We start from the raw sequence: 12058 nt of genomic DNA, 5'->3' as shown, positions 1-12058 counted from the left end.
ACTGCATCATGAAGCTTGCTACCCTCTGTGAGCTGGGTGGTATTTTTGTTTCCACTTTACAGAAGGAGATTTTGAGGCTCAGAGAGTCTGAAGAGTCCAACTAAGGTCACACGGCTGAGAATGGGTAGAGCTGAAGCCCATTGGCTCCAAAGTTTGCATTCTCTGCTTGTGCTGCTGCCTTCTCTTAGACACCAGCACGTCCCTGGAAAATGTATGACAAGTGATGGCTGGTGTATTACTTTCCAGGACCAAGTGCCTGTATTTCTGTGAATGTCAAAGCAATTTCTGGGCTTAACTGAACACTGCACCTAAAGAAAATCCTAGCTCCATTTTTTAAAGACAGGATGTGCTGGCCAAAAAGAAACGCATTTCACAGAAGCGGGTAGAAAGAGCCAGCCAGAGCTGTGGCACTGCCTACCCATCTTCCCCTGAAGTATAGTTCAAGGAAGTAGGGAACACTGAGAAAAGAAACTGAACTCCAGGTAATTTTACCCTGGCTCACTGTGTGGACTGGGAAAAAGTTTTAAAGTCAAGCACATCTGAATTGAGATTTCAGTCGCACTGTTGTTCTAGATGTGTGACTTTGGTCAATGAACATAAACGATCTCTGATTTAGTTTCCCCATCAAGAGAGAAGAAATAATACTACTTCCCTTGTGAGACTGCATGAGAATTAAAATGCTCATTAACATCATGCCTGGTTCAAAGCTGATATATTATGTTAGTTTTTTTTCCTCTTACTTTTCCTACCTCTATATCTTAATACCCCTCATCCAAGAAATGCCATAACACTACAGTTTGCTACCAAAGTATTCTGTCCCAGGGAATATCACAGACAACTAAAAGCAAAATAACTATCTAAGAGACACCAGAAATTAGTGAAGAAGCATAGGGTAAGGTATGAGTAGCATGTAGCAATCTTGGTTTCAAGATTATGTTGGATATGCAAATCCATATGAGCCAAGGGAAGACAATAGTCTATTCCCAGTGTCACACACCACTGCTGACCCACCTACTCTCTCCAAACTAACTGTCGTTAAGCAAGTGGAGGGGAGAAGATAGGGCAAGTGGGGAAGAAGATGAAGCCAAAAAAGAATAGGGCCATCTTCCTAACCCCAATTAGATTGCAAAATGTGGCTTTCAGTACAGAAGATGAGAATGCTATTGAAAGCATCCATTCCCAAAGAAGTAATTTCTTATTTATTTATTTATTTTTGTTTTTCTTTCTCTTTTGAGACAGAGTCTTGCTCTGTCACTCAGGCTGGAGTGTAGTGGCACGATCTTGGCTCACTACAACCTCCACCTCCCAGGTTCAAGCAATTTTCCTACCTCAGCCTCCAGAGTAGTTGTGATTATAGGTGTGTACCACCATACCTAGCTAATTTTTGTATTTTTAGTAGAGATGAGGTTTCACCATGTTGGCCACACTAGTCTCAAACTAACTCAAGGTGATCTGCCAGCTTCGGCCTCCCAAAGTGCTGGGATTACAGGTGTGAGCCACCGCATCCGGCCCCCAAGGAAGCAATTTAGAAAGGAAAGAATCATAACAACAGACTCCACTGTAAGAATATTTTTGCATGTCCTCTAAGGAGGAGTAAGATAGAGAATGTAACGCACATTTCAGCTACTGTGCTATGCCATGATCACCGCGTCCATTTCCAGGCCCTGATTTTTCCTTCAGCATACCTTTTTCTTCCCCATTCTTGCAGTATTAGAGATTGTATCTTGCATCCTTTCGCCTGCTCCTACTGTCATTTCTACCTTTCTGCTTTTCTTCCTACTTTCTGCCCAAGCCATTTTCATTAGTTCTAATGCCAAGAACAAAATAGTTGTCATCGACTCTGTCATTGCCTATCACTACTCCTTATTTCCCTCGCCTACAACGTCTGTTTGCCATGGTACAGCTCCAAAATCTCCCACATATTTTATTTCATTTTATCTTCAAAATGTAAGGTGTGTAAGGCAGAACGCAAAATTTATATCTCATAAACTATAAACTCAGCATCATGTAGTATAAGTAATGTGTTTGCCTACATTTTCAAAACTCATCAGAATGGAGACTAAAATTCAGGAATGTATAATTCTTAGTTCAGTGTTTTGTGAAGCAGATTTGTACAACAGAAAACATGGGTTTCAAAACAGGTAGTCCTGAGATTTGAATTCTAGTCCCATTGCTAATAGTGTGCTGTGATATCCTGGATTAGTTACTTAACCTTTCTAAGCTAAAATCTCAAAACCCAGGGAAGATTTCAGACAATCAGTAGAAAAACCTCCTAGAAAGAAATGGAAATATATCTAGTTTCAGTTCATTATTCGGATTCAGATGGGCATCTTAAATCCTGAATCTCAGGGAGAATAAAAGCAATTATAACAAGGCAAAATAAAATAGGCTCTTTATACTCAGGTGGGGAACTGCCAAAAAGCACCTCATACATTTTTAAACGTTCACCATTACTATTCTAAACACTCTTTTGTTATAAGCACCTAGGAATTCTTTCTAGGTTAGAGATTTTCTTTAAGGGACTATGCCCTTTGTGGCTTCAGCAGGCTTCCATACTACTTGTGGGCCTCAGCTTCCCTGGTGGGGTGAGACCAAGACTCCCAACCTCACGCTTCAGAGCCTGTCACCAGATTTTCACGTTTCAACCGTATGCCTTTCTTGGGTGGTCTCCAATTTAGAGCTTTTCCTACCATTGTCCATAATGCTTTTCAATTCCCATTCTTTTCCTGCATCATGATACATACATCCTCACTTTCTTCAAACTGCTCCATGCAGCCTTCAGCTTTACCTGCTGAACGTTATGCTGGACACTTTAGTAAAGCACTTGCGATGTATCACCTCATTTAATCCTCAACAACCCTGTAATGAATATATTATTATTCCCATTATACAGGCAAGGAAACCAAGGTCAAGAGTCAGGTACTGGTGACTTGTCCTGATAACAACATTTAGGAAGTGATGCCTGAATCCAGCTTGGACTCTAAATTCTGATTTTTTAATAGCCCTATGCTGCTAGTCCCCACGCTTCTTTCCACCATAGTATAAAGCTCATTTCCTCTTTGAGAAAGCAGAGGGCTAATTAATGTTTTTACTGATTAATTGGCATATGCGAAAAAGTGAGCACATGCTAACTGACCAGGTGCTGAACTGCCAAACTGTGTCTGTGCTGTCGTCAAAAGTCTTGGGAACAAAGCTGTCTTTCCCGCATCAAAAACTTCTTGAATACAAATTTTATCCCTGTAATGCAATCTTCCAAAAGAGCACTTACTAAGTGGGTTTCATTGGAAATAAACTAACAACAAAAACCTAAGTTAAAACAGTCTGAAAATTACCTGTCTCTGAGAAGGGGAGAGCAAAATAGTTATTGATCATTCTTCAGACGATTACTATAAGCCTTCAATGGCGCCAAGCACAACGTCTTAGACTTTCCGCATCAGTTCCACTTTCAAATGTTTTGTCCTATTCCCCTGTTGATTAATGCTTGCCCAACTGTGTGTCCCAATTCTGTTTGTGAAATATGGTTATGGAACTTAAAAATAAATTTCTATTAAAAAAAAAAAAACTGCCCTGAGGCGTTTTATTTTTGAAACTTGTCCCAAAGGCTTTTTTCTCTGAGATCTGGGTACTCTTTTTATTTGCCTTCATGCAAATCCGTGAAGCCTCCAAACATTCCTCTGCATGGCTGCTGGGAAGTTTGCTACTGACACTCTCTGTCCAGGAAGCTCCTGCCACCACCCATTCAGCATCAAACCAACTTTCCAGGATCTCCATTATTAGAACCTTTTTCTTTCTTCTTTTCCCTCTTGCTGCTTAGAAACCATTCTTTTCAGGTCAAAAGTCAGATATTTAGGCTATTTTAGAAAAGCATCTAAAAGTCATTGCCCACTTCCTTACTTGGTGTAGAGAAAGACATGATGGAATATTTGGGTGTGGTAGCAATGAAGGCAGGAGCAAGGGGAAAGAAAGCGACCAGAGAAGACCTCATTATAGTGACCTAGAAGAATTCCCTTTACTGGTATCAGTTCTCCTATTCACTCCTAGAAGGCCATAGCCAATGGGTCCTCTGTGAAACTGTGCTACACTCAAGGACTCCACCATTTCATACCCTTGTTACGTTCTCTTATAGTTAGATTCCAGTATTGCCCGACTCTGAATCACGTAATAGATCACTTTCAGTCAGAAGATATCCCCCACAATGCTATATAACAAGGGAGAAAGTGAAGGACAGTGAGATATACAAGACGATAACCAGTCATTTCCTTGAGAGGCAAGAGAGCACACAGCCTTTGGAGCTAGCAACCAATGTTAAAATCCTGGCTTCCACTTATGAGCAATAGCATTTTGGATATGTTATTTAACCTCTCTGAGTGTCAGTTTCCCCATCTGTAAGATAAAGATGAAACAATACCACTTAGGTCACTAGGTAGTTAAGAGTATTAAATAAAATAGTGCATACAAAGCACTAAGCTCCTAGCATATGGGGAACGTTCTCAAAGCCCCTAGGATACATCAGTGAACAAAAAGAGTTCAGTCTCTCTGCATCTTACTTCATATTTGAACATTGATGTTGTGGATTTGTAAAAGGTACCAGAGAGAAGCCATCAGCTAGTTAAGCATAACCTTTTCTACTTGGGAGAAATAATATAGGTTGCACAATAGCCCACATGAGAAAAAAAAAAAAACATTTTTACCTATTGTGCTCTCAAAGTAAGTATGCACTTATCAGATAATTTTAAAAATTGCTTTTATCCATATCAGAATTCTTTTGATGCAAAATTGTGCCCTCAAATTGCCACTGTTAAAGCAACATTTTCTAAGGACAGTCACGTTTAAAGAAAAATCTACCTGAAATACAACTCAGTAGGTTATGCCAGTCAGTCTATATTTCCCATTTTGCTTATTTTTCCCACTTCCCTTAGCATGGGGTCTTTGTGATACTGCCTGTTTTCTAACAGCTGTACCTGCACCCACGTAAATGGAAGAATATATTTCTCATATGATACTGGAATGTCTTTACTCAACACTTTCAACTTGACCTTTCCTAGACTGCAGGGAAGCTCTGAAGCAGAAGCTAGTCAACTCTGCCTGCTGCCGACAGATGGCGGTAGTGGTCGTGCAAGGTTCTTTCAGTCTCGGCCAAGTCGCTCCGCTTCAGTGGTTCTCAACTAGCCAGGTAGCATGCTTGTGGTGTCTGTGCTAGGTTTTAAGGTGTTTATAATTATTAACCTGAAAACATGTCTTCTAAGTACAAAACTAAAGGCAGTTTTGACCGTGGTGATAAAAAGTATAAGATGACAATGACAACTGTAAAAACCCAAAGTGATGAAAAATGGTAAACATAGCATTTGTGGTGAAACGAATTATTTTAAGACATGAATGGCTGCAATGCACAGTGCATATGCACTAAGCACTGTATCTAAGCAATGAACAACAATCAATAAAGCAAGGAAAATAACTGAGTAACTGATAATATGTAAAAACCAAACAACCCAAACCAGAATAAAACACTTTTTTATGCAGTTAGAAATTAAGCCCCAATGTCAAGTGACAATTAGTCATATGACAATCAACCTAACATGAATGCAGGAGAGGCTAGGATTTACTGGAGACTTTAGAGCAAGGGTTGTCTGTCAATCTTAACTGCACTCTAGAATCACCTGAGGAGCTTTTACAAAACCTGAAGCCCAGGCCAATAATCAGAATCCCTAAGCGTGGGACTCAGGCATCAGCAGTGTTGAAAGCTCTTCAGGTGATTCGGATGTGCATCCAAGATAAAGAAACATTGCCTTCAAATCTAAACATGGGGAAAATGAGGTTGCTATAGGTTCCATGGATTAAAATCTATTTGGATGTGCAGATCAATGTATGTGATAAGCATTAATTCCTTGGCAAAAAATTATTTCCCTATAACATTTGTATCTTCAAGGAGAGAGATCAGCTGCCTTGAGAGATTTTTCTTTTCATAGTCTTGAAAACAGTATGGGGGAGAACATGTATTGCCAAAGAATAACAGAGTATGCCTTCCATATACCTATTTGAAGAAAATGTATCCTAGAGCTACAAGCGTCAACATCCCTTAGTCATTTCAGTGAGTACATTTACAAACAACTGGACACATAAACCTATTCAAAATGATAGGAGCTTCTAGACACCAGTACCTTTTCCTCATTTCACCTTTAAAAGATTAATCGTTGGCCTACCCACACTCTCAATGCAATCTGGTTACCTTTCATCATTAACGACCAAGTTTTATAGGAAAACAAATGCATGGTTTAGTCCTCAGTACAAACCCCCAAGCCCTTCTCACTGCAGCCCCTTTTTACCTTGTCTGCCATTATCATAGAGGAGCCTCCGTGGATGCCCAGGATGGGGGTGAGAGTCTGTGCTGAAATGAAATCGAGGATCTGGGCGATGGCTTCCTGGTCTGTGTCATCAGCAAACACCACCCCCTGGATCTTCCTGTCAGACATGAGATCACAAATGCGGGTGATGATGCTCTTTGGGTCGGTCTCATTCATGGCTACCAGCTCCACCCGGGGCACCACGGAGAGATGGTGGAAATCATCTTTCTCGTGGGCATCCTTGATGGCCACCTCGTCGGAAGTGCCCACGAGGATGACAGCAATGCCAATGCTGGGGGGGCTCTTCTGAGAACGAGCTCTGCTGCCTGACACGGCCAGGACAGCCAACACCAACCAGAACTTGGGAGAACAGCACTCTGCTCTGGGCTTCATCTTCAACTCGTCGACTCCCTGCAAACACAAAGAGACAGGGTGTTAACATAGGACCCACACCACGTAACCTGTCTTAGAAGAGGCTAGATACTGCAATTCAAGGACCCTATTTCCTTTCATTGAGCACCAAACCCAACTCCATCTACCAGCCTACTCTCTTATCTCTGGTTTTGCCCTGCAGAATGAGAGAAAAAGAAACTTTCAAAAGCCTCAGAAATCTGTGAGCAAGGCAATAAAAAGTGCTATTGCTATAGTCATTGGCAGCTAGAGACAGAGAAGAGGAAAAAAGGGATGCGAGTGGTCCAGGTGGCCAGGCGAGTCCACATACACGAGTCTCCGGGCACTTGCTGTTGCTGCAGGACTCCTGGCCCTCCTGTTGCAGCCACCCTTGAACTGTTCTTGGGCTGAGGGATGGCAACGCCAGGCCAAGTGAGCAGAAAAACATGCTCAGCAGAGGTGAGCAACAGAACATGGGCTGGGCAAACTGGATGTCGGGGGCAATAGGTACACAAGCCCTGCATTCTTGCTGCCTCATCTTACGTTTGCCTCAACGAGGTCAATGGCCAGAAAATTCTTTAGTAACACTGTTAATATCTGGCTCTTAATACTAAATTGCAAAAACAACTGATACATGACTAGTATTTTTAAATCATTGTCTCAATTGATCCTTACAATAACCCAGCAGGGAATAAAATAAGAAAAACATTATTATCCCCATTTTACAAATGTGGAAGCCAAGCCTCAAAGGAGCTAAGTGTTCTAAGACCATGAACCAATGAATTAAGTGAAATAAACCTGAACCCAGATCTTCTGACTTTTGTATTCCAATTTGTGTTCCATTACACTACATGGAACTACCTCTCAGATTACCAGTTCTTATAAGGAATACATATTACTCCAGTCTGTTTATGCACCAAAATACAGAAACTTAAACAAATACTATTAGCAGCTGAAGTAATGTCAGAGCCACATTTGAAAAATGTCTTTGTGACGCCATCCTGTAGCCGTGACTTCCCTAAAATGACTGATACCATCTTTTCATATAATTTATCAGCTTTTACCTACAAAGAACTCCTTCCTCTTTACTTCCACACATGACTCAAAATCTTACTTTATGCACCAGACTAAGGACACAACGTTCTGCAGAATCTAAGCCGTGGTCATCTTTCTTTATGCTTCTCCTCATTCTCTAAGAGCTCCTCTTATTTTAATATAACTAGTTCGCTTATGTTGCTTTATTTTAAATAATCAATGCTCACTATTCAGATGATGGCTACACTAAAGAGCCCAGCTTCACCACTATACAATATATCCATGTAACAAAAGCACACATGTACTTCATGTACTTTCGAATCCATAATTAAAAATTTAAAAAAATTTATTTTACATCTTTTATATGCTGTACACTGTTAGACATTTCCTCATATATAATCTCTGATATTCATGGACACCCTATAAATTAGACATTTCCATTTCTCAAATAGAAAAACAGAAGCTCAACACAGTTATGTAATTATCCAAGGTCAATGGCATTATAACACCAGCATGCCAATACATAAACACAGCATTTTAATACTCCAAGGAAATATTCTACAAATTGTGCCCAGAACCAAAACCAGATTCTCATTCTTCTACAGAGAGAGAGAAAGCATGCAACTAAGGATAAAAATGCTGCTTCCGATCTTTTGCTTGTTTCAAATAAAAAGGTGAGAGATTAAAAATCTGAAAATGTTGAGAGTTTAGCTAATTTTTAAAAATCTTGAAGGTATTCAATAAAGATAAGGAAGTGTTTGAGATGAGCAGTTAGTCTTGACTGCAAAGGGCATTAATGATTTGGGAGTAAGATGCTGGGGACATTTTGCGGCTGAAGAAGCACAAAATCCAATCCAGTTCTTGGCAGAAAACATTTTGGAACTCTTACTGGTGTAGTCATCCTTCAACACTGCCAAGAAGGAGACCTGTATTGATTGCCTTGTCTCTCTCTCGCAAATACGATGAGTAGCTCAGTGGTCCATGCCTGAGAAAAGTTTACTCCTGACAGTTTTCTGGTCTCTGTGTCTCTGTGAAAACAGGGAATGACTCCACGAGCCCTGGAAACCTCTGCTGAGGGGCTGAACCGAATTCAGCAGGAGAACCAGGGCCTGAATTCCTCCTCCTAGAACTTAAAGGAAAGCAACACTAGACAGACAATTGAGTAGTACTGATATTCAGAGGAAGACAGAGGGGTTTACCACAAAGACCTGTGGACAAAATACAAACACACGCGTGCACACACACACACACACACACACACACTCACGATCTGTTCAATTCCAAGGACTGGTTCTCAAAAAAAAGCCAAAGGATTTAGCATTTGTCACAACTATAGGCTAATTTCATTCCAATGGTATTCCAGTCCTACAGTTACAAGTCACTAAATTAGTTTCCTTCACATTTAAAAGCGGCCCACTCTGCCATGACAGTTTATTAACTTTAATGCACTCCACACTCTCCCACTTTGATGTTTTATTTGCTCTCTGAAATATCTCTTGGTTCCTCTATTTTATCTCACACAATATATTGTATTTTGCTATGCAATGGCTAGTTGTGACACCCAAAGAATAGCATCTGGTTTTACAGAGCATCTCATTTATACTCAGGATACAGCAAAGCACTTTACAAAGCCATACATTATGGGAGATACCAGGAACAGAGGGGCTGTGAGACAAACAAAGAGGCTACTTTGAATACAAACTTAATTTCAGACATTAAAACGGAATTCACTGAGAGAAAGCATGTAGCCCAAGATAAGCAGAGTGGCTTTGCTCCCTTCCTCAGAGAGACCATGGTAGGTCTTGACTCACCAGCTCTAGGGAAGTCTTGCTCCCACCATCCCATTCACTGTACTTAACCTCCCCTGTAGAATTGAGCATAGCTTCCTTTGGGCTCTCACCATAGCCTGAATGTGTTTAACTAGATACACATAATCTCTTATTATCAATATATGATAATGTGTCCACATACTTTAGCTGATTACCTCCTGGTGAGGAGGGACTTTTTCAGTTCAGTAAGCATTTATTGAGCACTTACAACCTAGTAATTTTTTTTTTTTCTTTTTTTGGTGATGAGGATCCAACAGATACAGATGCTATCCTTCAGGACCATGGTCTAGCAGACTATGCAGACATAGACACATAGAGAAAATGTTGCCTCATTTTTATAACATTCTTGAGCTCTAATAGTGCCTCATCTGCAATAAGGAAGGACTCAATAAATGGGGCCAATATTGAGTTTCTACCTTTAGGATGAACCATATAAAATTGTCAGTATTTGACCATTTTTGACCTATAATAGTTCAACCTGCTGTGCGCCAGAAACTATTATTGCCAGGTAATTTTCAGGCATTATTAGACACTCACAAAAACATTGTAAGTCATACTTTCCCTTTATTAGAAATGAGAAAACTGAGGGTTAAGTACATGACCAAGATTACACAGCTAATAAGGGATGGCACCAATTTTCAAACCCAAGTTTGTCTGGCTCCAAAGCCCTTGCTGTTTCCCTTCTGGGGCTCCCAGTATAATATGAGTGCTGAGTGAGTGAATGAATGAATGAAATTATCAACCAAAACCAAGTTGTGTTTTAATACTAGTTCTGCATTAACATAGTGCCTGAGGCTGGGCCAGTCACCAAATCACCATCTCTATGCTATCGTCGGTGAAATCAGGATAATATACCTAACCTACATACCCGAAAGGTTTTTGTGAAGATCAAATGAAAATATGTATATGGAAGTGCTTTGAAAAATCTAAAATACTCACAGATGCAAAGGATATTACATTTAAGCTTCTATAGAAGCTGTTCAAGGAGCCTAGCTATTTATGATAGCACAAAGTGAGCATGTGGGAGGTGAGGGTGAAAAAATGGCAGACAGAGGCTGAGAAGAATGTTAAGAGGAACCTCGTAGGGGGCAAGAGGTATTAGTTCCCTGAGCAATGTAACTCCCTGAAAAAGATGTCACATAATGGCCTCAGGGTAGCAGCGACCTCCACTGACAGCTTACTAGTCACGTAGATGAATTCAAGAGTCATTCAGGCCAGGGCTAGTATTGGGAATACGTGGAGCTCAGCATATCCAAATCATGCCAAGAACTCAGGAACCAGGGTGCACAAGCAGTACTAGCAACAAAGCAGGAAAATTCGAGAGCTGACTGTTCACTTATTTGGCTCTTTGCATCCTTGAAGCTTGGCCTGAGTGATCCCTAGATCCATAGTGAACAGAAAGCCACAGGAGCTTATCTTCATGCTGGTAAATGGTACAGGATAACTACAGCAGGAAACAGTCTACACTTCACATAAAGCAGACTCTAAGGCAGGCGTCGCCAAACTTTTTACACAGAGGGCCAGTTCACTGTCCCTCAGACCGTTGGAGGGCCGCCACATACTGTGCTCCTCTCACTGACCACCAATGAAAGAGGTGCCCCTTCCTGAAGTGCGGTGGGGGCGGATAAATGGCCTCAGGGGGCCGCATGCGGCCCGCCTGCGAGCCACAGTTTGGGGACGCCTGCTCTAAGGGAAGACACATCTGGGTGAGAAGCCAGGCCAACCCTGTCTTTAGAAAACTGAGTCCTGGGACAACCCCAACTGGAAGGATAAATGTGACTTAATAATTAAGTCAAAAATATTCCAAGCACCATCTTTTAATGCAGTCAGGATGTTGTTTGGAGCGATTCAATTAAGGAGACTATGACTGGAATATGACAGACAGTGAGTGAAATTAAGATTAAAATGCCAGAACTATGCGTCAGGTCCAGTTTCCCAAGCTACCAGTGAAGACACAAAGTCAGGGAACATATAGAGAGAGGGGAAACAAGAATTCTCTCATACAATGAAAGTCAAGAGAAGTAAATGAGTATCACCTTTTTGGAGGTCAAAGTGGTAGTATCTATCAAAATTTTAATATAAGACAAAATAAAATTCAAAGGCAAAAACATCAAAAGGGACATTAAGTGGTATGACATACTGGTGCCAGGAAGATGCAATCATTATGAACACATATGAGGCTAAAATATGGACTTTTCATATATAAGACAACAAATAAAATTTCCATGGGAGAAACAGACAAATCCAACTGACAAAAGATCTTATTAACTAAGACATTAAAGATATTCTTTTAAAGCATGAGTTATAAGTTTGAACTAGTTCAGATACCTAGAAATGCATATAGAACAGAGAACAGATGTTCTTTTTAAGTACATATATGAAAAATATTAAATCTATGAAAATATGTCAGTAGATTTTAAAGAATCAATATAAAATCAATTGTCATTTTTCTATAATGTGATT

The 12058-nt window shown here is 40.5% G+C and overlaps 1 protein-coding gene across 4 annotated transcripts in view; it reads right to left on the bottom strand.

The window, feature by feature from the left end:
* The window catches only part of GRIN2B (glutamate ionotropic receptor NMDA type subunit 2B), a 439543-nt gene that overhangs the window by 309698 nt on the left and 117787 nt on the right, over positions 1 to 12058 (bottom strand). For all 4 annotated transcript variants that reach the window (XM_074403265.1, XM_074403267.1, XM_074403266.1 and 1 more), the window contains one exon: positions 6324 to 6752. In XM_074403265.1, the coding sequence (XP_074259366.1) occupies positions 6324 to 6734 (411 nt within the window). In that variant the 5' untranslated portion in view covers positions 6735 to 6752. The remainder of the gene's footprint in view (positions 1 to 6323; positions 6753 to 12058) is intronic.

This window comes from Saimiri boliviensis, chromosome 7 (assembly GCF_048565385.1).
Source record: "Saimiri boliviensis isolate mSaiBol1 chromosome 7, mSaiBol1.pri, whole genome shotgun sequence".
In the NCBI taxonomy this organism is placed as follows: domain Eukaryota; kingdom Metazoa; phylum Chordata; class Mammalia; order Primates; family Cebidae; genus Saimiri; species Saimiri boliviensis.
Note: the sequence above shows the minus strand (reverse complement) of the source record. Positions and strands in the feature narration are given on the sequence as shown.